General features: G+C 42.6%; 1 protein-coding gene across 1 annotated transcript in view; it reads right to left on the bottom strand.

Moving 5' to 3' along the window:
- Positions 1-1,137: 1,137 nt before the first annotated feature.
- Positions 1,138-25,501, bottom strand: part of HTR2A (5-hydroxytryptamine receptor 2A) — a 44,514-nt gene continuing 20,150 nt past the window's right edge. The window contains exon 3 of the mRNA XM_030565151.1: positions 1,138-3,423. Coding sequence (XP_030421011.1) covers positions 2,624-3,423 — 800 coding nt within the window. The 3' untranslated portion in view covers positions 1,138-2,623. The remainder of the gene's footprint in view (positions 3,424-25,501) is intronic.

The raw sequence follows: 25,501 nt of genomic DNA, 5'->3' as shown, positions 1-25,501 counted from the left end.
CTTGTACATTGCTTTCCAGTGGAAAGGTACATTCTATTACCTATATTAATTAATTAAAAGGACACTGTCAGGTAGCATAGGTCTAAAATATAGGTTTTCTTTTAATAAGTGTTAAAGAACTGTACACTAATAGGCATCCTTTAATGAAATGTAAAACAATTAATTAAAATCACTTGTTTAGACTGCAACATTTCTTCCCTTTAGTTTGCAACCTGAGCAATGTTTGTAACCTGAGCAACATTGTACTAGTGTTGTTAGAGACAGAAAATGAAATTTTCTAGAAATTGGGAGTCTGCTTTTCTTGGCCAAGCTGAATAAGATGCAGAAAATAAATAAACAGTATAATCAGTGGAAATTAAATGCTCAGTTATGTCTGTAAAGCACAGCCCAGGGTGGAGATTGTATGCAGAAGCACTCACCCACTCAGGAGCTTCAGAAAATATTGTGGTTCAGATAAACACCATGGCTCTCAAATCGCCTAAGTATGCACTAGTGGCGAGTAATGATTGCACTGAAGTCAGTGCAGACTGAAATGTGACTTGTTCTTTGCACCAGGAAATGTTCCTATGACTCATCCACTGTGCAAGTGGTACAAGGCCGCAATAGGCACTAAATTAGATTTTTAACATTGTTTCATTTTTCATCATCTAAGGGAATTTGGTTTGGGGCCAATTGCTTAAGTCCTCATTCAGTATTTACTCACTCTTTATGCTGGTGAAACTCAGTGACTTAATGAAGATATTAGGGTTTGGCTCATAACTTTTAACCAAATAGTGACCCTTTATTTTCAGTTGATTGGCTCTAAAACTGGACTGTACCTTGCTTTTCTTATACCTGTTTGTAAAGTCCATGTAAGGGTACGTCCAGACTACCCGCCGTATCGGCGGGTAGCGATCGATTTTTCGGGGATCGATATATCGCATCTCATCTAGATGCGATATATCGATCCCTGAACGCGCTCCCGTCTACTCCAGAACTCCACCGGAGCAAGCGGTGGTAGCGGAGTCGACACGGGGAGCCGCGGATGTCGATCCCTCGCCATGAGGACCCGAGGTAAATCGATCTAAGATACTTCGACTTCAGCTATGCTTTTCACGTAGCTGAAGTTGCGTCTTAGATTGATAACCCCCCCCCCAGTGTAGACCAGCCCTAAGTGTCTAATATTTGGCTGCAATCTTGCAGATAGTAGCAACAGCTGTAATTTTACTCCCACACAGAATCCTACTGGGTTCAGTGGAAATACATGCTACACCTAGTAGTAAATGTTTGCATGATTAGGCCTTTTTATCAACGTAAAATATTTGATGCTTTTTTAAATAATCCAAATATCCTGCCATTACATCTGTGCAGGTAGAATCCTACACCATTTGCAGAATCTCATTATTTTCAGTGGGCCTCCACAAAATGTAAGGATCTGCCCAGGCATCCCTCATTAATATTGTAGCCAAATAATGCAAGCAGCCCAGCATTCCTGAGCAACCCTCTAGCAACAGCAAAATAGTTTGCATATGTGATGGAGGAAAATCAAATTCTAGTAAGAAAAGAACAACACTTCTTTTTCAGTCTTCTAATTATTCTCAGTATAGAAACATTAAAACAAAAAAAGGAAAATACCATAATAATGTCCTTTCTAATCAAGCAGAAATGAGGAAAGATATTCTGTTAAAGCCCACTCCTTACTCATGCAGAACTCCAATTGAAGTTAATTATATTTGAAACCTATGGGAGCTGTAAAGAGAAATGTCAACAGGATTAAAGCTGAAATTATTTAGTGGTGTTGGTCCTGATTTTCCACCCTGTTACCTCACTTACACTGTTGTAAAAACAGTATAATGTAGTAGAGAACCAAGCTCAATAGAGGCTTTTTGTAACAAAGTCTGAACCAGTGCATGTGAAACATTCAGAATAGAGGTAAAATGAAATAAAAAATATAGGTCAATAATCATTGTAGGGACAAAGGAACATTCAAATTTAGTTTACTTTTGAAGAGAACTAACTTGAAGAACAGAACAAATGGCAGAACATTTCAAAATTGTAATTGGAAAGGAAAAATATCCATAAAAACACCAAATTTTTCACATAATTGATCTACACAGGTTTTCATAGCATTTTCTTTAATATTTATTTTCTTTTAAATATATATCTATAAATTAACTGATGTTTTCTTTTCCTGTAAAATCCTGTAAAGTGCTCATTCAGTTAATGATAATAAAATTACATTGTAGCAAGACAAATTAATTCAAAGGTAACCAGCAAGTAAACCAAACAATAGCTTTGTTTTCATTTGCAGAAGGAAAAGAAACGCATTAATTTCTTCACAGCCCATGGTATAATAATACAATAAATTGCATTTTTCTTTAAGAAATATATTATTTAGGATACTAAAAAAATAAGTTTAATAACGCCTGTGCTTAAAACAGCTGAAATACTGTATGAATAAGTGCACATTTGATAGCATTTTAACCCTGTTTGTCATTAATTGGATAACATGAGTATGTGATGCTATTGAAGTTCTCTTAGACAGGGCTAATGTTCCTAAGCTATCAAAGCTTCTCAGAGTTAGATGAAGTTTTCTGAGTACGTACCATTGGTTGCCATGGCAGCTGTTGACAGGCTAACAGAGTCACACACCGCTAACCTTTTCACGGACTGGGCTAATACTGCCCTTTGAGGTACTATCTAAAGGATGTATTCCGATTGTAACCATAGAATAATCCTTGGCCATCATTTTAGCCTCTTTTTTTAAACTCTTCATTTGTGCTAGCTGGAGTTGGCTGGAGTTATATGCTAAAGCAGGTATGGTGTTCACTAAAATCAGCTGTAAAGGCTTCTTCTCCTCCTTGTATCGACATTGAATATAACGTGAGAAAGCAGAACGATAGGTTTTATTGAACAGTGTGTATACTAATGGGTTGACAGCTGAAGAAAGGTAGCCAATCCAGACAAATACATTAAGCAGTCCTCCAATGACTTCTTCATTGCAGGATTTCTTGCAAATGACTGCCATCACATTGGTGATGAAAAACGGGCACCACATCACAACAAACAGAAAGAAGACGATACCAAGAACCTTGGAAGCTTTTTGTTCATTACTGATTGACTGCATAGTCCTCCTTCCTGAATTCCCCAGCTCTCTGTTCAAAGAGCGTTGAAAGAGTTTCTCTGATGACAGAGAACTTTGAGGGAGAAAACTAAATGAAGCAAACTTGGTCTTTGTGCCAAGGTCATTAATGCATAAGGTAGCTTCTTTCTGAAGTGATTTTATAGTTAAAAAATAGGTGACCACCATGATGGTTAAAGGAATGAAGAACGCCACAAAAGAGCCTATTAAGACAAAGCTTTCATCAGCCAGCAGGCAGCTACCTTTCTTGAACACTTTGGAATCATCTTGTAGTCCAAGCACAGGTACTGGCATTGAGATACCTGAAGATTGGTTAGAAAAAAGAAATAGAGAATTTCATGCACATTAATGATAAATAAATACCAAAAAATACACATCATTTGATGAAACATGAAGTGTGGTATACAGTTACTGGGCATAACCTATAACTGATACAAAGTGGTTAGATTAAAAGACATTCCAAAACTAATTCAAAGTACCTAGAAACCACTCCCCAGTGCCTCCAACTCATGTGCAACAGTCTGCTGGTTCCATTCCTGTCTCACCCTTTGAGCTAGGACTACAGTGGAAGCACAGGGAAAGAATGCTGTTTGTAGGTTTTGTCTTGGAGCATCAGCATGTAGTTGTTAGGAGAGAAGCTTCTGTTTGGAGTGTTACTATTGTCACAGCCCTAGTAGAGCTCCGCCGAGCCAGACACTCACCAGATTGCTGGGTTTGGGTCCCATCACACAGTGTATTCTTAAGCTTCCCATGGTCTAAGTAGGCTGCAGCACTGTCTCTTTCCCTGGCCTGCCTGGCACAATTTATAGGCACAGGCTGTCTGGTACCCTTTTGTGGAAATAGGGCCTCACAGCCCAGCTGGTTTAGGCCACCAGGGCCAGTGCTGATCCGCTAATCTCCCCAGTAGTTTCAGCACATGCTTACTCAGAATGCCAGGTCTGTGAGCACTCTGAGTTTACAGTTCACCACTTCAGGGGCATGGGACACAAACAGACCCAGAGGCTTTGTAAGGGTTTCAAAAACTAATCAAGTTTTTTACTTTAGCTAGCACAAGAAATATACAGATCTAGACAAAACAATAAAATGCCTGTACACCGTTCCCTGCCTAGTTTCCTCACTACTTTAGAGCATACTTTGGGCTTAGGTCAAGTCCTCTAAGGAGTCCAGGATACCCCTCCAGCATGTGGCTTCTCTGACACTTGCTCACTCATTCACTCTTTCCCCTCGCTGCAGTCAGGTTTCTTCTTCTGTGGCTGGTTTTGCAGTTAAAAGGACTCCTCTGCTACAAAAGCGTACGCCCCTGTTCCTCTCACCTGTCCCTGCTTCTATTGTCTCTGAAAGTCCTTCTGGATTCCTTCCAGGTCTCTCAGGCTGTGTCTACACAGGGCTAAAAGTCCTGTGCCTGGCCTGGGTCAGCTGACTTGGGCTCACAGGGGTTTGAGGTGCAGGGCTAAAAAATGTGTAGACATCTGGGCATGGCCTGGTGCTTGAATTTTGGGACCCTCACTGGCCAGAGCTCAGTTTGGATCCTGAGCCCCAGCTTTTTCACAGCACAGGGCAGGTTCTAGGTTTTTTACCACCCCAAGCAAAAAAATGTGGCTGCCCTCGCCCCCCCACCTTTTTTTGGCTTTTACATGTTTGCACTTTTCAATTTTTTTGTTTGTTTTGTCTTGTTTTTGGCTGTTTAAAATTTTTAAAAAATGAAAAACAGAATTTTTAGTTAGTTTATAAAATCAAACTGGAATTCATAGATTGTACATAGATTCCCCAAATTGTCACAACTATCCTAGAAAGGGGCTGCAGTTACACTTGCAGAGGCCCGGTTGAGAGGGGTGAGAGAGAGAGAGAACAGGACCCTAAGGGGACTTTTGCTGTGCTTGCTGTGACTTTTAAATGCCGAGCTGGAGGTGATCTTTGGCCAGGTAGAGCCACATCCTCTCTTCCTGGCTGACAGATCCAGTTTGGTTGTCTTTGTACCACACAACCCCCTTTACAAAACCTGTCCTTGGTGCAGGACTGCATATTGCTTCTCCTATAGAGCTGTGGTCTAATGGGCTTGATGGAGGTGAAGCGGTCCAAGGTGAATGGAGTTTACCACTTGGCTCTGCATTTTATTACATGAGTGTAACTCCACGTATATTTCAAGGAAAGACCGCTAATGTTTGCACTGCTGTCCTTTCTCCTCGGGTTCTGCTGGGAGAGAGCAACTTTAAGTTGCTCGCAGTGCTCCAAAGGAGCCCCATTGGCCTAAGGGTCTGGAGAATGCACAAATCCCAGGCTGCCTTATTGCTGGTGAACCAGTGGAGCCCAGTGCTTAGTGTTACCCATATACACTTCTACCTTGATATAACTCTGTCCTCAGGAGCCAAAAAATCGTACCGCGCCGGAGTGCTGCTTTACCGAGTTATATCTGAATTCATGTTATATCGGGTCGCGTTATATCGAGGTAGAGGTGTAGTTAACCCCTTCTCTGATTACTACTGTCATCCCTGCCAAGGTTGACTTGACTTGAACTTGAACTGTACCAAAAACTGCAGGCATTTCAATAAAAAGACCATGGGAGGTTACCCTCAAGTCTCCTACAAAAGATTTATCCTTCCCCCTACACATCACTCAGTATTTTTAGCCTAGTTAGAAGCTCTTAGCCAGAGCGCTTTAAATCTCCGACTGAAAAAGGCTGCGCTGCAGCCTTAACTCTCCACAGCAGCCCCAGAAGGAAGGGAAGAAGCAATGTGGATTACAACTGAGAAAAGCATTTCAGAGATCAGCAGGAAGTGGAGGGCAATTTTGAAAATAATGACAAGAGGGCCCAGGTTTCAGAGGCGAGATCACTATTAGCCTTGTTGATGTAAAGACTTTTATGATACAATTTCACACATGCAAACTTACCCTACTGGGCAAGAAAACCTGGGTTTTCTGAAGGAGTCTAGGGCTTGTCTACACTACTCGCCAAATCGGTGGGCAGCAATCAGTCCAGTGGGGGATTGATTTATCATGTCTATAAATCAACTGCTGAGTGCTCTCCCATCGACTCTGGTACTCCACCAGAATGAGAAGCGCAAGTGGAGTCGACAGGGAAGCGTCAGCTGTCGATTTACCACAGTTAAGACACTGCAGTAAGTAGAGCTAAGTACGTCGACTTCAGCTACGCTATTCATGTAGCTGAAGTTGCGTATCTTAGATTGACCCCACGCGGTAGTGTAGACAAGCCCTGAGGGGGTGAAGCACCCAACTGCTATTGGGTTTCAATGGGAGCTGTGCATCTAACTCCCCTGAAAGAAAATCCCAGTCTCTGTGTTCAACTTCTTCAAGTAGAAAAACTGAGGTGAAGAAGAATTGTCCAGTATTTTGGGACAAATTCTGCCCTAGTGTTCACCCCTCCCTTCCTAGGAAAGTTCTTCTTGGCTAGCAGATAGTGTGCTCTGTCTGCTGCTGTTACATTGTCCTCCCTTTTGTTTGTTCTTGTCCATCTATTGTCTGTCATCCTGTGCTTAGACTGTGAGCTCCTTAGGGCAAGGATCATCTCTTTAATTCATGTGTGTACAGTGCCTAGCACAGTGGAGCTCTGATGAGTGATTTGAGCCCCAAGCCTCTACCACAGTCCACACTGATAATAGTAATTTATAACATAATGTTACACAATAACATTAATGCCATTGCTTGGAATGATCAATGCCTGTAATAATACAAGAAGGCTCTTTATTCTGTTAATACTATGATTATTTATTTATCTTCACAGCTCAAAATTGAGAGTCACAGTGACGGCATCCACCATGTTACAAAAAAAGTGTCACTCTTATCTGTGCAGAACAGAATTTGATGGCAGGCTAGTGGTGTTGTTCCAACTGTTTCTGTTGTATTGTTGCAGAAACCTAATAACTCAAAAGGAACCTACACTGAGTTATTGTAAGAAGCGTCAACCTCATGGAGAATTTTACAGCAAGGGACCAAAATGACTAGAACCCCATGCAATCCAACGGAAGTTAGAGGGTATGTAACTCAGACCATACTTCTGATTCACAGCCTAGTCAATTCTACACGAATAGGCATCTACTAGAAATATATTTGTATGTGATTTTTGAGTAATTAGAGGCCCAACTGTGTGAGGTGCTGAGTACCTATTGTGAGATGCTGAGCTTTCTCAATTCCAAATGACTTCATTGGCAAATTGAATGAGAGTTGAGGGCACTCAACAGCTCACTCTTAGGCTTTAGGCATGTACAAAAATACACCAATCAGAGCAATACCATACCAGTTCTGCCTTGTGTAGATAACAGCAGTTCTCTTTTTCTCATTTGATTCAAGGAACTACTGTGAGCTGTGCAGATAAAATACAAAATGGTATCGACAGAATAGAGTCCTTGCACTGCTACAGAGCATAATGATTCAAAAGAGCAGGAGTGCTATTAAGATGGTTAATAATCCTAGAAAGTTGAAAATTCTCAGCATAACTGCAGGCTTTTTCAAATACAAAGCCAGAGACAAACTTGTGAAAAGGTAAAACATCATGAACAAATAATTCAGTCATTCCAGGCTACCTTAAATGGGCATCATAAAATGTCAAAGATTCATCCATGAGAACTGGGATAAAGGCATTGGCAGATTTTCAGTGTCACAGTTTACTGCTTCAGTGATTGGTAAGGAGCTTTATTATCCATCTGTTTTGTTTGCTGTTGGCGATTTCTGGAGAATTGACAACTTCTTAATTTCAGATTTCTTGCTTTTAAATAACCTCACCACTGTGACTGAGTGGACACTATCTTCAGTTTTTAACTGCAGTTATCCCATTCCATTGCAGTTCCCTTACCAAATATAATAAATAAGATTACAATCTAGATTTGGGATTGCCAGATATAGCTGTTATATCTGTGTTGTGCAAAATTGATCTTCAATTTAAATGATGCTCCAGCCATGTGGCTAATGACTGCTATGTTCTATTGTATGGGAGACCCCAAATTTGATTCCCAGTGCTGTTATTTCTTTTCCTGCATTGCCAGAGGCTGGAAATACTGCCAGATATTAAGAGGCAGGAAATCTTACATTGTTCAACAGCAAGCTTTCTGGTTAATTAAAGTGTGGGAATGACAGAATCTAATTAGGCAAAGGAAGTAAATTCAACAAATTTAAAATGTGTTAAAAAAGCATTTCCTTTTATTATTCAATACATAATTAACCTGTGAAACTCACAGCTAAGGCTATTATTTTAGTAGGTGTTTTAAACAGGATCACATGTTTATATGATTAAGAATGCCATCCACATTTATACTAACTGGGATACAACTATAAAGGACATCCAAACTCATGCTTCAGGAGTGCATAAAGGAACAGCTCTGGTCTAAATTTTAATCATTCATTTATTGATTGATTTATAAAATATGCATGTGTTTATCAGGGGCGGCTCTAGGTATTTTGCGCCCCAAGCACAGCAGGCAGGCTGCTTCTGTGGCTTGCCTGCGGGAGGTACCCAGTCCCGCGGATTTGACGGCAGCCTGCAGGAGGTCTGCTGAAGCCGTGGTACCAGCGGACCCTCCGCAGGCATGCCGCTGAAGGCAACCTGCCTGCCGCCCTCGCGGCGACCGGCAGAGCGCCCCCCCGTGGCTTGCCGCCCCAGGCACGTGCGTGGTGTGCTGGTGCCTGGAGCCGCCCCTGGTGTATATAGAAGTTAACAATCATAAATTAAAAACAGAATTGACAAAAGTTAACTCAAAAAATAATCCCCTCTCCCGCCAATCTACTCTGTGCAGGATGCATACTATGAAAAGCCTGAACAAATAGATAGGTGTGGTGTTTAGACGTGCTTGTAATTATTAGAACTGGGAGCACTGGCTCTTGGGAGTCTGAAAGGACAGGAAACAGGAAGGAGGGAGGAGGAGCTGAGGAATGAGAGTTACAGAGGGTGCAGCAGCAGCTCGGTACAGAGGATTCCACTGTAAAAATAAAGTCCTGTTGAAGTTGTTAGGACCTTGCTTGGTTGATACAACAATGGACAATGCAGCATTTCCTAAAGGACAACAAATGTAAGCTTTTTGGAAACAATGGCAAAGCAAATTCCAGACTTTAGGCTCCCCCTTTGAGAATGTCTTGCTCCTTGCCCTCTGGGGGACTTCCAGCTAGGGTTTTCCAGTGCATGTTTGGACAGGTGGTCTCTAGGGATGCATCTTACTCACTGAAACTAATGGCAATACTTCCATTGACTTAAATGGTGCAAGGTCAAGCCCTGAGGTCACCAAAAGCCAAACTACCCAAGACTTTATAAAACTGGACTTTACACAGAGCTTTATAGGATTTTGCCCTCAGAAACAAATGGGCAACCAGTGCAGTATACAAAGCACAGGTGTGTTATGCTCCACATGAAGAACACCATTGAGCAAGGGCCTGATCCAAAGCCCATTGAAGCCAGTGGAAAGATTCCTAGTGATGAATTTTGAATCAGGCCTTAACTGGGTGACCTCATTCCATATAAACCATGGGTTCTCCAAGGATAACTTCCTGACATTACAGTAATCCAGACTTAGCACTGACCAAACACTTTACATGAATCTGTATTTGATAACAAAGACTCAACTTTTATAATTCATTACAGGAATTCGCTGAGTTTATCCTGTAGGATGCAGACCAATTCATTTATTTATGTTTGATGATCCAGACGTGAAGTGTCTCACTCCTTACAATATTCTTGCTCCCATATCCCTGCTGTTGGTGACTCTGTGGATTTATGTTTAGAAGGCATAGGGAACATCCTGAATCTTCACATCTCAAGATCAGGGAAATCAGTTTCAAAGCTCAAGATGTAATCACTGATGCAGAAGCTCACCCAATACTACCAGCTGACAAAGAGCGGCGAAGGCAATATTTTGAAAACAGAATATGTATTATAAATAAGAGACGGTAAATATTCTACTTCCTGTGGTTTAAGGGAATTTATTTATGATTTAAACACAAATAAAAAGTGACTGTCCAAAACTTTAGGTGCTTTTAACAAACCATAGAACATAATGCATACAAAAGCAGTAAGTGATAAATCCTCAACCACATGGCACAACTAGATCAACAAAAAGGCTATCTCAATATATCAAATCTCAACTACTCCAAATCAAAACAATACTAACCATCATGCCTTTCACCCTAAAAGCCTGAACCAATTGATAAAGGGCATGGTTTACTGGTATTCTCTGGTTGCTTTGCAGACACCTAGCAATCATAAACCAAATTTAACTGGACGAGTAAACTTGAGTTTACAGCTGCTTTGCAAAACCAGCATAGCACAAAACAGCTGGAATGTACCAGTAAATCTGAGCTGGAGTTTGCCACATGTTCTGAAGATCAACAGATCTGAGCTATAAAGGAGTGGAGAATGGAGTGAATTCTAAAGTCAAGACCCTGCCATCAGTTCCCTCTCATTTAAATCTGGGAGCACCAACTCAAGGTTCATCACGGCAGCAGTGTTAATTTAAATTGGCTTTTATACTGTGTGAGCACTGTTACATACATTTAAGGATTGTCTGACGTACTATAAAAACATTTTTAAATTTTGTTAAATTTTATCTGTAGCAAAATTCTGCCCCTATACTCACCCCAAATTAAAAAAAAATGATCACCTGCCTAAATCTTGGCCATCACCATATTTCAGACATATTCAAGCAATGGGCCAAATTGTGGCCAGCGTTGGGGACTCTGCAGAGTTGCACTGCCTGGAGGGAGCTCAGGGAGGGATTGTTACTCAGGGAAGTGCAATCTGTCCTTCAAGCAGCTCAGTGTGCCCAGGCACTGCCCAGGTTGCCCCATTTTTTGGAATGGTGTAATTTGCACCCTGCAAAACACTTGGCCTCCTCTGCCAGCTGGTGCCTCTTTTGGAGTGATGTATACCCACAGGATGCCCTCAGGAAGTATCCTCTGTCCTCCTTTGAGTGCAGCGTCTGCAACTGTGATTGGGCCTTGCATTGGGAGCACATGTGTGGGCAAAGCTGCTTGTGCACTTTCCTTTACACACCCACACAGGGGCCACTCACAGTCTGGCTCTGGCTCTCTCCTGGACATGTGCAAGTTACACAACACAAGTTACACCATTATATGAGCACTCTTTATATGTTTATCTGACTTTTGTATGAATCCAAATGTTTTCTCTGAAATCCTGCCCAGCTCTAGTAATAACAAACCTCTCTCTTGTATGTTATAATTTCATCTCTGCCCAAATGCTGCCAGCCTAACATTAACTAGTTCCAGCAATGCATTTCTCTTTCTTAGAACAAAAGCATCTGGTCTAGCCTGAGACAGCAGGGCTGCGCTTCCATTCTGCTCCTCTGTCACACTGCACCAAATCCCATTCTCCACCCACTAATTACAGCTTAATGTTGGTAATCAGAGAGGGGCGGTTTGGCATACCTTTGCTCCTGGTTGGCAGTATCTTGGGATCACAGGTTCTAATCCTATCCAGGCCACTTCATCCCTCCCTTGTAAAGGATGAGTTCTATGAAGTTCATGTTTGGTTTGGACCATGAAAACGGAGGTGAAGATTTTCAAAGCTGCCTAGGGGATTCCCATGGGAATCGAGTGTCCAAAATCTCTAGGTGGTTTGAAACTCTCCACCAAAGGTTCCGTTTGCTCTGTGTGAACCTTAAACATCTCATGGCTCTTTTAGTAAGTTTAGGGTAAATCTCCTCTCACTCATTCTTGGACAGTGCATAATATGCCAGCTAGCTGCCACCCTGTACTCTAGGAAGTGGCTGCATTTCAATGTGTGTGTGTTTATTATTATTTCTTCCACAAATCCACAGAAAATATCATCTTACAAATGGATTTCATATACAGCTAGTAGGACACAATGCCTGATACTATTTCCTTTTAATATTTCAATATTCCCTACAGAGACATAGGACAGTATCCCCTAACATCTTCCCCTAAGGCGCCATCTACACAGGACAGTGTACAATAAATAAAGAAGTTGTTCCTAAATTTTTCATATTACTCCCTGTAGTCATTACTTACTTTTCTATAAAAGTACACATGGCTTGATTTATCTAACTCTGACCTGGAACATTTTATGAATTCATATAAATCATTTAACGCTATTAGTGGGGCAAATTACTTAAGACTTTTCTCACCCCTTTAACTTTTACCTATGGTAACCTGATTCCAGATGGAATATTATATCATATAACTACTGAAGTGACTGTTTCCGGCTGTCCATGAGAACTTTCAGAAAGCATATTATTTAGCCCAGCAAGAGATATATACATTTACTTTTTTTTGTGGGGCTTGAAGAAATTGTTGTAAATTATTGCAAAATAATGCTAGATGTTGTGCACTATGGAACAAGCAAAGCCTGAGGTGTGTCTACACTGCAATCAGGAAGTGTGATTGGTGCACATGGGTGAAACTAGCCCATTCCATAGCCAATGCTGCCAGCTGCTTCCCTGCTATTGTTACCCAGTCTACCTCAACTATGTCTACATGTGTTACAGTTACACTTTCTGATTGTACTGTAGACATAGCCCAGGGGTCAGCAACCTCTGGCACGTGGCTCACCAGGGTAAGCACTCTGGCAGGCCAGGCCAGTTTGTTTACCTGCCATGTTGGCAGGTTCAGCTGATCGCAGCTCCCACTGGCTGTGGTTCACCGTTCCAGGCTGATGGGGGTGGCAGGAAGCGGCACGGGCGAGGGATGTGCTGGCCGCAGCTTCCCACCGCCCACATTGGCCTGGGACGGCAAACCGTGGCCAGTGGGAGCCATGATCGGCCGAACCTGCTGACGCAGCATGTAAACAAACTGGCCTGGCCTGCCAGGGTGGTTACCCTGGCGAGCCACGTGCCAGAGGTTACCCACCCCTGATATAGCCTGAGTCTCTGCCCCAAAATGTTTACAGTCTATATCCTTAGATCTGCAGTCTGTTTCATGCAGGTACAGAGGCACCTGCCTAGAGTAGTTTGTAGGACTGGGACATGTGTTAAACAAGAACAAACCAGGAAAAGACGAACCCTATAGTGAGTGGTTAGATAAGAATGAAGGTGATATGATTACCCAGTCACTGGGATGACTAATGCATGCATCTTGAGGTTTACAATTTTTAAATATCCACAAAAAGACTAAAGTTTATAAGTCTCTTAAAGAAGATTTGAGAAGGGATTTAAAGGATAAGGGTTCCCTGTGAACTGGAAATAAGAGCATGGCATAAACGGGTTTGGGATCTGAACCAAACCCCAGTGAAGTAATTGGAAAGACTCCTGTAGCCTTAGGGAGTTGAAATATAGAGTGCAAATATCTTCTGATATGGGCACATTAGGATTTGAGTTGATCACATCTCATAAACTTAGCAGAATTTGCCTTAGTCAGTGTTTGGAAGGGAAACTTTCAAGGGAATAAGAGAGTTGCAGGAATTGTGCTCTCTAGTCATTAAAGTGCAGGACAGGGAAGTCGGAGATCGGAAGTGCTGATTGGTTGGTGCTGTGCCACAGTTCCTAGTAGTACTACTTTTTGGAGCAGTATTGCTAATGTCATGTCTACACTAGAGCTGGAAGGCAAAATTTCCAGCCTGAGTACACATAGAACCATAGAAATGTAGAGCTGGAAGCAGGGCTGACGCTTCCATTAGGTGACCCTAGGTGGTCGCCTAGGGCGCCAGGATTTGGGGGGCGGCATTTTGTGTGCTCGCCATGGGGCGTGCGGGAGGTTCTGGTTCCACTCCAGTCGTGCCGCCGAAGAAGGACCTTCTGCCAACGTGCCGCGGAAAACAGCGGCAGGCAATTGAGCAGCTCAATGGCTGCCTCTGTCGCATGCGGCATTTTGGCGAAGGGTCTTTCTTTGGCAGCGCGATGGGAGTGGAACCAGAAGCTCCCACGCGCCCCATGGGGAGCGCACAAAATGCCACCCCCCGAATTCTGCCTAGGATGCCAGAAACCCTGGTACCGCTCCTGGCTGGAAGAGACCTTGAGAAGTCATCTACTCCATCCCCCTGCACTGAGGCAGGACCAAATATATCTAAACCATCCCAGAACTGGACACAATACTCTAGCTCTGAGGCCTTACCAGTGCTGAGGAAAGCAGAACAATGACTTCGGTGTCTTACATATGACACTCCTGTTAATATACTCCATAATGATATTAACTTTTTTTGCAAATGCATCACATTGTCGACTCATGTTCAATTTGTGATCCACTACAACCTGCAAACCCTTTTCAGCAGTACTGCTACCTAGCCAGTTATTCCCCATGTTGTAGCTGTGCCTTGACTTTTCCTTTCTAAGTAAAGCACTTTGCACTTTTCTTTATTGAATTTAATATTATTGATTTCAAACAAATTCTCCAGTTTGTCAAGATCAGTTTTAATTCTAATCCTGTGTTTCCAAATGCTTGCAACCCCTCCCAGCTTGGTGCCATTAGCTAGGACTTTTCAGCTTGGAAAAGAGGAGACTAAGGGGGGATATGATAGAGGTCTATAAAATCATGAGTCGTGTGGAGAAAGTGAATAAGGAAAAGTTATTTACTTGTTCCCATAATACAAGAATTAGGGGCCACCAAATGAAATTAATGGGCAGCATGTTTAAAACAAATAAAAGGAAGTTTTTCTTCACACAGCGCACAGTCAACCTGTGGAACTCCTTGCCTGAGGAGGTTGTGAAGGCTAGGACTACAACACGGTTTAAAAGAGAATTAGATAAATTCATGGAGGTTAAGGCCATTAATGGCTATTAGCCAGGATGGGTAAGGAAGGGTGCCCCTAACCTCTGTTTGTCAGAGGGTGGAGATGGCGATGAATGGCAGGAGAGAGATCACTTGATCATTATCTGTTAGGGTCACTCCCTCTGGCACACCTGGCATTGGTCACTGTTGGCAGACAGGATAATGGGCTGGATGGACCTTTGGTCTGACCCAGTATGGCCATTCTTATGTAATTTTATAGGCATACTCTCCACTCCATTATCCAAGTCATTCATTTTGACTAGTACTGGACTCAGGACTGATCCCACTAGATACAGCCTCCCAGTTTGACAGTGAAGTATTGATATCTACTCTTTAAGCATGTTTTTTCCATCATGCCTCCTCCTTATAGTAATTTCATCTAGACCACATTTCTCTTGTTTCCTTGTGCTAATGTCATGTGGCACAGTGTCTGATCGAGCTAGCACGCTAAGACTGAAGTGTAGCCACTGCAGCGGGAGTGGCTAGCTGCCCTGCGGATGATACCACGTGAGACCCTGGGTACATAGTCAGGTGGCTTGTCTCTCCCACTACTTGTGCTGCTGCAGTTACACTTCTCTTTTAGCACACTAGCTCGATCAGAGCTAGCGAAGGTACGTCTGCTCAAGCAGGAGATTACTCCTTCGGCTCAAAGTGTAGACAAACCCTAAGAAGGGAATAGCTACAGCATCTTTTTTAAAAAAAAAAAACAGAACGGGATAACTTAATACCCAGTGTAATGCCACTGAACTCAATGTAGTTACCTCACAGTTGAATTTAGTCCAAAGTGTGTACTCATAGGCCCTCACTAATGGTGTATTGTGATGAATTTCCCAGGTAATGCTTGGTGAACCCCTTATAAGTCTTTATTTTGATGTAATACTTCTAGTTATGCTCCGATACGTTTCAAGATATTCACAGACACTAGCAATTTGCTCTATAGCCTTTGCTTCCTGGCAGCATCCTTTTGAAAACTGAAGCCCTAAAGCGCTTCAGTCTCTGAAGGTAAAAAAAAAACATACTGCTTGGAATTAGCAATATGGTGACTTGAACACCTGTGGTCCTGGTTTACCAGTTGCATGTCCCAAGCCAGAGAAATAGAAACAACAGTTTCCCCTTGATAAGCTGCAACTGCTGAGAAAGTAGAAGATTCCATCCAGGAGAAGGACTGGCCTTACAATTTGCATTCTAAGTGACATGCATCCTTGATTTTCTAATGCTTGTTTACTACGGCACGTATATCTGCTGACACATAGTACTTTTTCTGCATAGATATGAAGTAATGACCTATCTAACAGATAAAATTCATCCATGGTTCCTTTAAAGAATAAAATCATGTATATTACATTTAAGGATTCATACCTCCCTGTTATAGTAGGAGGTACATGGATAGTTTAAATTCTGTCTCCTCTAAATCCAACTCATTTGGATCAGTGAGCATATGCGTAAAATTCCTGTATGAAAAATTTCCTTCAATAAATATTTCCTTTATATTCCACTCTCTGAACATGTCTATGCAAATTTGGAGATTTCTATGTAACAGCTTTTACTAGCTGGTACAAGTGGATTAATACTCTAGAGACTGTGGGAACTTCTTGTTCTAAGACATTAAAGTTAATAAAATGCCTACATTTTTCTCAGGATATACTTATCTAATCTGTATCGAGACAGTATTATATGGTCCCCCAGACAGAGTGACTAATCTAATGGAAGATTATAATGAAGTGCAGTTAAATCTTTTATCATAAATATAATTTTTTTGCAATGTTTCACAGAATCATAGAAGTGTAGGACTGAAAGGGACCTCAGAAGGTCACCTAGTCCAGTCCCCTGCACTCAAGACAGGACTAAGTAACAACTAATGAGGCAGCTTTTATGATTTAAGCAATTTACAATAATAACAGCAGGGCAAGACGTAGTATGTGTGTGGCTGAGGTACATTTGGGCTTAGAATAAGAGAGTTGAGAGTAAAGATAAGAAAACCAGGCACCTGGCCACCCTAGTCTGAACATATTTTCACACAGCGGTCACTGCAGGAAAACAATGAGAAAGGTGTTTCTTTACAGACTTCTGTTAAAGGAAGGCCCTGTAAGGTATATTCAAGATTGAATGGTATGAAATAAGTTTTGATTAATACTATATCACAAAGGTCTACAGGCCTCAGGCATGTAAGGTATTTAGCTTAACCAGACAATGCCTCAGGCCTAAAAATAGGCTGACATGAATAGCTAACCAATGAGTGATCCTATGTCATAAGATGAAACAGTTACAGTAATAGATGTGTTAACTGCTGATATTCAAGGAATATATATTGCAATGCATCAGTTAAAGCTGGTGAAAATATTTTGGGAATTTTTGGAGATACAGGGTGTCAGCAGTGTGCTAACTACAAGTTCCTATGGTAACTGAGTTATGTAAATGTTAATGAGTATAAGGGGAATAACAAGTTAGCACATTTAAAACAAGACACCTCAAATTTAGTGGGGTGTGAAAGTATAGATAAAGAAAAGGAGTTGAAACCTTCATAAATATGTCTGAACCTCAGTGGATGTCAGCATGAAACATTGTAAAAGTTCTGTCTTGGCCTGTGTGCCTTAGAAGATGCCAGGATGACAGCCACTGGTGATAATGGACACGATAAAGTTGATGATGATGAGGAGGAGGAAAATAATAGCTGGCACTCTGGGGTTCCCCAGAAGGAGATGTGAATGATGTGAGTAATAGGGCTAAACATTTTGCACTATCTGCTATTGTATTTGTGGGATTGTGTATTTATTTAGTGGATTTGTTAATAAGGGATTTGTGATAAATTGCAATTGTTTCTCATGTGCTCTTTAGGTCTCAGATTCTAATGATACTGGAAATAATTTTCTTGATGTTGTAGCACTCAGGAGACTGAACCCTTATTGACCACTGCAGTCTAAGAAATTAATCAATACACCAGTCCACTACTATGTTGATCAATACCCCCCACAACATAACTTTCAAGATTCAGGGGTCCTACATATGTGGTGTACCTTATCCAGTGCATCAAATGCCTCAAAAACAACTATGTGGGTGAAACCAGATAATCACTACCATCTCAAATGAAAAATCACACAGAAAAATGATAAAAGACAAAAACACCACACCACCCGTAGGCAAACACTTTCCACAAAATAATTACTCCATGTCTGACCTCTCAGTCCTCATCCTCAAAGGAAACCTGTGCAACATCTTTGAAAGACGAGCCTAGCAGCTTAATTTCAGAACTCTGCTAGACACCCAAAATCATGGACTCAATAGAGTCACTGGTTGTATGTCTTATATTTACATTCTGTAACCCATTACCAGTTTGTGATCCAAACAGAAGCTGGGGACACCATCCCTGCCCATCTTGGCTAAGAGCCATTGATGAACCTATTCTCCATTAATGTATCTCGTTCTTTTTGAACACTGCTATAGTCTTGGCCTTCACAACATCCTCTGGCAAGGAGTTCCACAGGTTGACTGTGCATTGTGTGAAAAAATATTTCCTTTTGCTTGTTTTAAACTTCCTGCCTATTAATTTCATTTGGTGACCCCTAGTTCTTGTGTTATGAGAAGGAGTAACTAACACTTCCTTATTTACTTTCTCCACACCAGTTATGACTTGATAGACCTTTATCATGTTCGCCCAAGTCATCTCTTTTCCAAGCTGAAAAGTCCCAGTCTTATTAATCTCTCCTCATACGGAAGCTGTTCCATAACCCTAAACATTGTTGTTGCCCTTTTCTGAATCTTTTCCAATTCAAATGTATATCTTCTTTTTTGAGATGGGGTGACCATATCTGCATGCAGTATTCCAGATGTGCGCGTACCATGGCTTTATATAGAGGCAATATGATACTTTTGGTTTTATTATCAACCCCTTTCTTAATGATTCTCAACATTCTGTACACTTTTCTGACTGCCGCTGCACATTGAGTGGATATGTTCAGAGGACTATCCACAATGACTCCAAGATCTGTTTCTTGAGTGGGAACAACTAATTTAGACCCCATCATTTTATATCGATAGTTGGGATTACGTTTTCCAATGTGCATTACTTTGCATTTATCAGCATTGAATTTCATCTGCTATTTTGTTGCCCAGTCACCTTGTGTTTAGCTGTGACACTCTGATTACTAGACATGAAGAAGAGCTCTGAGGAGCTTGTAGAATTGTCTCTTTCACCAACAGAAGCTAGTACAATAAAAACTATTACCTCGCCTACCTTGTCTCATACACTAACATAGACAGCCTGGCATGCAGTAAGACTTAGGCCATGTCTATATGTACAGCACTGCAGCGGCACAGCTCTACTGTTACAGCTGCACCACTTCAGCATGTCTGGTGTAGACGCTCTATGCCGACGGAGAGAGCTCTACCATTGGCATAAAAAACCCACACCGGTGAGCAGCATAAGCTTTGTCGGTGGGAGAAGCTAGTGCTTATGTTGGTGTAACTTACGTCACTCAAGGAGGTGGAATGTCCATACCTGTGAGTGACAATAATAGGGCCCTACCAAATTCACAATCCATTATGGTCAATTTCACGGCCATAGGATTTGAAAATTGATAAATTTCATGTTTTCACATGTTTAAATCTGAAATTTCACCGTGTTGTAACTGTGGCGGTCCTGACCCAAAAGGGGATGGGGTGAAGTTGCAAACCTGTTGTAGGGGGGTCATGGAATTGCCACCCTCATTTCTGTGCTGCCTTCAGAGCTGGACAGAGTGGGGATGAGGCGATGCAGAGCTATCTGCTGCCAGGAGAGATACCCAAGAGCAGCCCTGCAGGGAAAGAGCAAGTCCTGTCCCTCCCCAGCCAAGCAGGAGCTAGGAGCCCCCTTTGCTCAGGTGCTCGTAGGAACAAGGGGAGATCAGATTTCCTGGGGAAGGACATGTTTCATAGTCTGTGTCGTATTTTTCATGGCTGTGAAATTGGTAGGTCCCTAGACATAAGTTTTGCTGACATAGGTGGTAATGTAGACATAGCCTTAGTAGTCCAAATTCAGAGGTAATGGGGGTGTATGTGTTACACATTGGTATTTAGATGTGAGTCTAAGGAGTCTATATCGATGTAAGCAAATGTAAGGTAACCAACTTAGACCCTCTTTACACTCACCTGTAAATATGGACCTCTTTCTGTGTAACAGCTGCAACAGAGGCAGAAACAATGCAAATTTCCCTACACTCTTCCATTATGGTGCTGCAGCCATATCCTGGAAATACCACCCTCACTGATGAATTAGAGTAGACTCTTAGCAGGACCAGTCACTGGACCTTATGGAGGAGAGTCTCAGCTTTCATTTTAGAAAAAATAAATCTCTAGCCCTTTGCCCTGTGAAGGTAGCCTGGGAAAACAGAAAGCAAAGTAAACCTATCAGTAGGGTGGAAAACAATCAGCCATCTGGGCTCTACTGTTGTAGCAGAAGGCTGGGTGTAAGACATGCCTTTCGGCCTCTCTAGCCCCAGTCTGGAGACTGAAGAGCCAGTATTGGGAGGGAGGGCAGTCTGTTTCTCTCCCTTCCCTTTTCATCAGTCATGGGTGACTCACTCCTACACCAAAAACCTGCCTGATAAAAGCTTCCCTACTTGACCTCTGATACCAACTAGGGGATGCTGGCAGCAGTCAGAGGTGACCTGCTCACCTGAAAAACCACAGTGCCCCGTTCCCCAGCTGCCTGTTCAGCCCATGACAAGAGAGGGTGTCCCACCGACTAACATGGAATAGTTCTGAGGGAGCAGCTTGTTAGTATTTTTGGCAGCATGTTACTGTACCACCCATGGTGTGAGAAGGTCTCTTTGTCTTCTCAACTGAATTTGTCAGCTTGTTTCCAATTAGTGGAACTGTGAAGGTGTTTTTTGTTACACGGACATATGTCTATTGGGAACTGGACTAATGATACTTCACATAGGCCATCACATAACTATCACATGGTAAAAACTTTCAGCCAATACTGGCCAGCGCTGGATTAGATTTGATTTGGGCTGGATTAGATTTGAAGTGGTGACAGGCTCTGTCTTCTATTACCAATCCCTTCAGCCAGCTAGGTGCGCTATTATTTCTTTTTAAATTGCTTGAAGAAACAAAGCGGGGTGGGGTAGGGGGTGGGGGACCTGCCTGAGAAAAGTTGTCTTCATTTTGACATCAGAAACATTTAAAAATCTGACAGGATAAAATACAACTCAAAGAGGATCTGTACAGACATGCTACAGGCTAGTTAGCTCCAGGGGTGGCTCTAGGCATTTTGCCGCCCCAAGCACAGCAGGCAGGCTGCCTTCGGTGGACCCTCCACAGGCAAGCCGCCGAAGGCAGCCTGCCTGCTGCCCTCGCAGTGCCGGCAGAGCGCCCCCCGTGGCTTGCCACCACAAGTTAGCTCGGAAGAACATGGGTTCAAATAGCATTGTCACTCCCTGTAGTGAAGTACTCCGAAAGATACATGGGGCTGGTTTTAAACACACACACACACACACAAAATAAACAAAAGTTGCAGATACACTCGGATTCTTTTTAATAATTGAGCTACAGATACTGTATTCTTGATTAGTAGTCATCTTTGGCTCTTTCACTACTTAAATCAGACTTTTTCCCGAAAACGGCCCTTGAGATAATTAAAAATAATTGGCTTTCCCTTATGGTCCACCTAAGTCAGACTTTGGCAAACTTTAGCCTTCAGTTTGGCAATGGTCCAAGATACATCTGCCCAACCAATACTTTTAGCCAGCAGGAAATTTGCTATTAGCATGTGGGATTTGTTGCTGATTGATGGAAATTAGAGGTGACGGTTGGTGTAGTTTAGTAACCTGATTGTTTATCTACTAGTATTTAATTTTCATTTGAGTGCAACAATGAGCCTGCTACTAGCACTTTCCACTGTGATGGTAGCACTGCATCCGCTAGCAGTTGCTTCTGACCCTCTCCATGCTCCAGCCCTCTTACCTGCAACCTCCCATGTATGTGTGTTCCTGCACCCTGCTTCCTACCCTGTAAGGTCTGTGTGGCAGGTCAAGGGCAGCCTGTAGTGGAGATCAAAATTATAGGTTCAAAATCTACACGTGGAAACACTTCAAACTTAATTTTTATAATAATTAAAACAAACTTTAATCATTTTGTATAAAGAGTTTGTTATCAGATTGGAAGTAACCACCTCCCTTAAACCTTGGGGAAATAAGGGATAGTAGGATTCCCTTTGAAGCCTGAAATGAGGCCCAGAAGCTTGCTTTTATGTGGTTGAGTGGGAAAGAATTTCAGGGCAGTCAGAAAGCAACTACAGTTCTGGTCTCCTTGCAGAGATTTGACCAGAGCTGGGCTGCTATCAAAAATCTACCACACAGATAGACACATGCTTTTAATTTTTGCTCTCAAAGCCAGATATTGTGTAATGATGGCCACATAATCAATCAATTAGTAAATCAATGGTTCTTTATCTGGTTCCTTTAAAATTAAATGTTAACCTTAAAATTGAGAGATTGTTGATTAGTTTGAAATCCTTCAAGAAATACACATATTTTATAGCTGTTAATTAATGATGACGAATCCAGTAACATTTATTGCTAAGCCAAAGGTTAGATAGAGGGCTTTATGCAGCTTCAACAACAGCAAGAAAAACTGTGCATTCAGCTAATGCTATTTAACTTGCTTAGGTGTTTGCATGTTCCTGGCAGCAATGGTTTAGTTTCTGCTTAGAAAGAGTCATAGTTTTTCAGGTGTCATTAGTTTACGTAAAACAGCTGTTTGCAATAGTCCTACTACTCTAGCAATTTATTTTAATTGAGTTTTAAATTTTACTAGGATTTTTCTATCTTCCTTGCATGCCGGCTGCTTTTCGGCAGAGTGCATGCGCGCGCGCGCGCACACACACACACACACACAAAATGGGATCTAAAACAATTAACAGTGACAGTGTCTTCCACTGGGTTTCCCTGTACATCCTACTTTATGTGTCTGCCTTTTAGCCTTTAGACGAGGGGTAGGCAACCTATGGCACGGGTGCCGAAGGCGGCACGCAAGCTGATTTTCAGTGGCACTCATACTGCCCGGGTCCTGGCCACCAGTTTGGGGGTCTCTGCATTTTAATTTAATTTTAAATGAAGCTTCTTAAACATTTAAAAAACCTTATTTACTTTACATACAACAATAGCTTAGTTATATATTATAGACATAGAAAGAGACCTTCTAAAAGCATTAAAATGTATTACTGGCATGCGAAACCTTAAATTAGAGTGAATAAATGAAGACTTGGCAAACCACTTCTGAAAAGTTGCCGACCCCTGCTATAGACTCTTTAGGGCTGGGACAGTCTTTATGTGTGCATTGTACAATGCTGAATACACAGTCAAGGTTTTATAAATAATAACAACCTAACAAATTACTAGAAGTCCCTAGATATTCCGGTAACATTAGCAATTAATGATTTGACTCCCACAGGCAGTCTAAACCACAATATCCCCTGCTATGTCAGTTTTCCCTGGTCTTATAATTATTATAATTTATTATGAGTTAAATGCTGGCAGTGTACTTAACTCAGGTTTAATGCTCCATTGAAGTGAATAGTGGTTTCCAAGGGGCTAGATTTTTTTGAATTTCTCCAGCAGTATATCTGGGTTCCTTGTGTGATACTGCAGTTTAATAGTTATTCTCAGTCCACTATTAGACTACATTGATACACACTGAAATCAGTATTTCACTGCTGCAGAAATTTCCAGTGATGCATTTAATAGCCTTATTGGTATACTCATCCTCGTAAATTGCATGACTTAAAAATTGAGATACCGACTGGAACTGTTCTAATCTTGGGCACATGGCTCTCCCATGCTCCCAACCACTGGTCAGTGGTAGAGAAAAGACAGAACTTGGTTGTAACGATTATAAAAGGGGCTTTGTATTGAGACTGTGGGACACAGACAGACCCTGTAATTCTTTCAGACTTTTAGATCAATGGCAAACACACACAGCTTGTGCTGCTCAGTGTCTCTCTAGGTCCTGAAGTGGACTAAGAAGTCATGGAATGGAATCTGATCACACTATTTGGTTCATAGTTCATGTTCCATTCTCTTATAGTACCTTCCTCACCATTTCCTTGCATTGTTCTATCCCCATTGTGGCTGTTTGAAGAAGCATGTACTTAAGCTAGTGACCAGCTTATTATGACGAGAGTGAAAATGGTCTAAGCCTGTGGATGGTTAGTTATTGTGGCAGAAGTCTCACCACAATATATTGTTTTGAGGAGAAAATATGATGAGAAGCAGGAGACTGAGTTTTGCTGCTGCACACCTGATGGTCCATGCTACCTACCTTGTTCACCACCATTCACATAAGGGATAATGCTTTTAGTACAGATTAAACGGCCTTTGTATCCAGGCTACTTTTACCACAGTGACATGTCAAACATGAAAGAGTTAAGAGTGGCGGGAAAAAAACAATAGACTATCTCTACCTAAAGTTGTAGTGAGGCGACTTGGCTCCCAGCCGCCCCAGAGGACGAAGAGCCCAGCTGGAGGCCAGACTAGGTGGAGCTAAAGAGCTCTGAGCCCACCCCGCAAAGGGTCAGGCGCTGACCTGGAACTATAAAGGCGGACCCTCAGAGCTCAGTCAAGCTCCACCAGCCGGAGCGAGCAGACGTCCCTCAGGGAGATCGGGACTGGGAGACTCCTGCGACCCAGGGCAGCCGCCCAGAGTGGCCCGAGCTCCCCCACGCCTGCTACCTAGAAGAGCTACCGGAGCTCCCCTGCGCCTGCTACCCGGAGGAGCTGCCGGAGCTACCCTGGGCCGACTTTCCGGAGGAGTTGCCAGACCTACCACCCAGCCCCGGCCGTGACGAACCCATGCACCTGGACCCTGTGAAGGACGACCCCAGGATCCAGGTAAGCCCCAAGGAGGAGACTGGAAGTAGCCCAGAGGCAGCCGACCCTAGTCTGGCTGCAGCACAACCAGAGCCAATGTGAGTGTGTTGTGGTCAGGATCCCCACTGATATAGCAGCAGACTGCCTGCCGCTGTTAGGGCCCCGGGCTGGGACGCAGAGGAGTGGGTGGGCCTGCGTCACCCCTGCCACCCCACTCACGGGTGGCAGTCTCCCCCTCACCCTGACGCTCAGGCCCAGGAGCCTGGGCTTCTTACCTTGCAGAGCTGTTTGCTCAGCCCCTGCCTGAGGGTCTGAGCCCTGAACTATTGTTTGTTGCCCCACCCTGACCCAGGGCCTGGGCCTAATAAACTGCACTGTTTGCCCAGCCCTGCCTGAGGGTCTGGGCCCTGAGCTGTCATTGTTGGACCAGGTAGTGAGGTGGCCTGGTTCCCAGCCATCCCCAGAGAGGGGTGAACCCCAACAGCGGACACCTACACGAGTTCACATCAATGTGTTGTTATTTAGGTTGTGCATCATAATCTCTAGGCTCATCTATTTTGCTAAACTGCACAAACCAGTCAGGAACTGAAAAACTTCATTGTCCTTAGAAAAAACAAATGGGTACAATGTTTGCTGAAAGGACCTCCCCCATGACACACTAGTTCTACAAATGCATGCAAGGCAAGGCTAAGTGTTCAAGAAAGACAGCAGGTTCGGCACAAGTTTGGATACATTGAATGAAAAGTAATCTCCTTTGATGAGAGTTGTAATATTTACCCAACACACCTTGATGTGCCTGTTTTACAGACCTCTCTCTCAAATTGGACACCTCATATTAGTGGATACTTTTGACATTAAA

The sequence above is a fragment of the Gopherus evgoodei genome, chromosome 1 (assembly GCF_007399415.2).
Source record: "Gopherus evgoodei ecotype Sinaloan lineage chromosome 1, rGopEvg1_v1.p, whole genome shotgun sequence".
Classification (NCBI taxonomy): domain Eukaryota; kingdom Metazoa; phylum Chordata; order Testudines; family Testudinidae; genus Gopherus; species Gopherus evgoodei.
The sequence above is the reverse complement of the archived record's forward strand: the minus strand, read 5'-3'. Positions and strand labels throughout refer to the sequence as shown.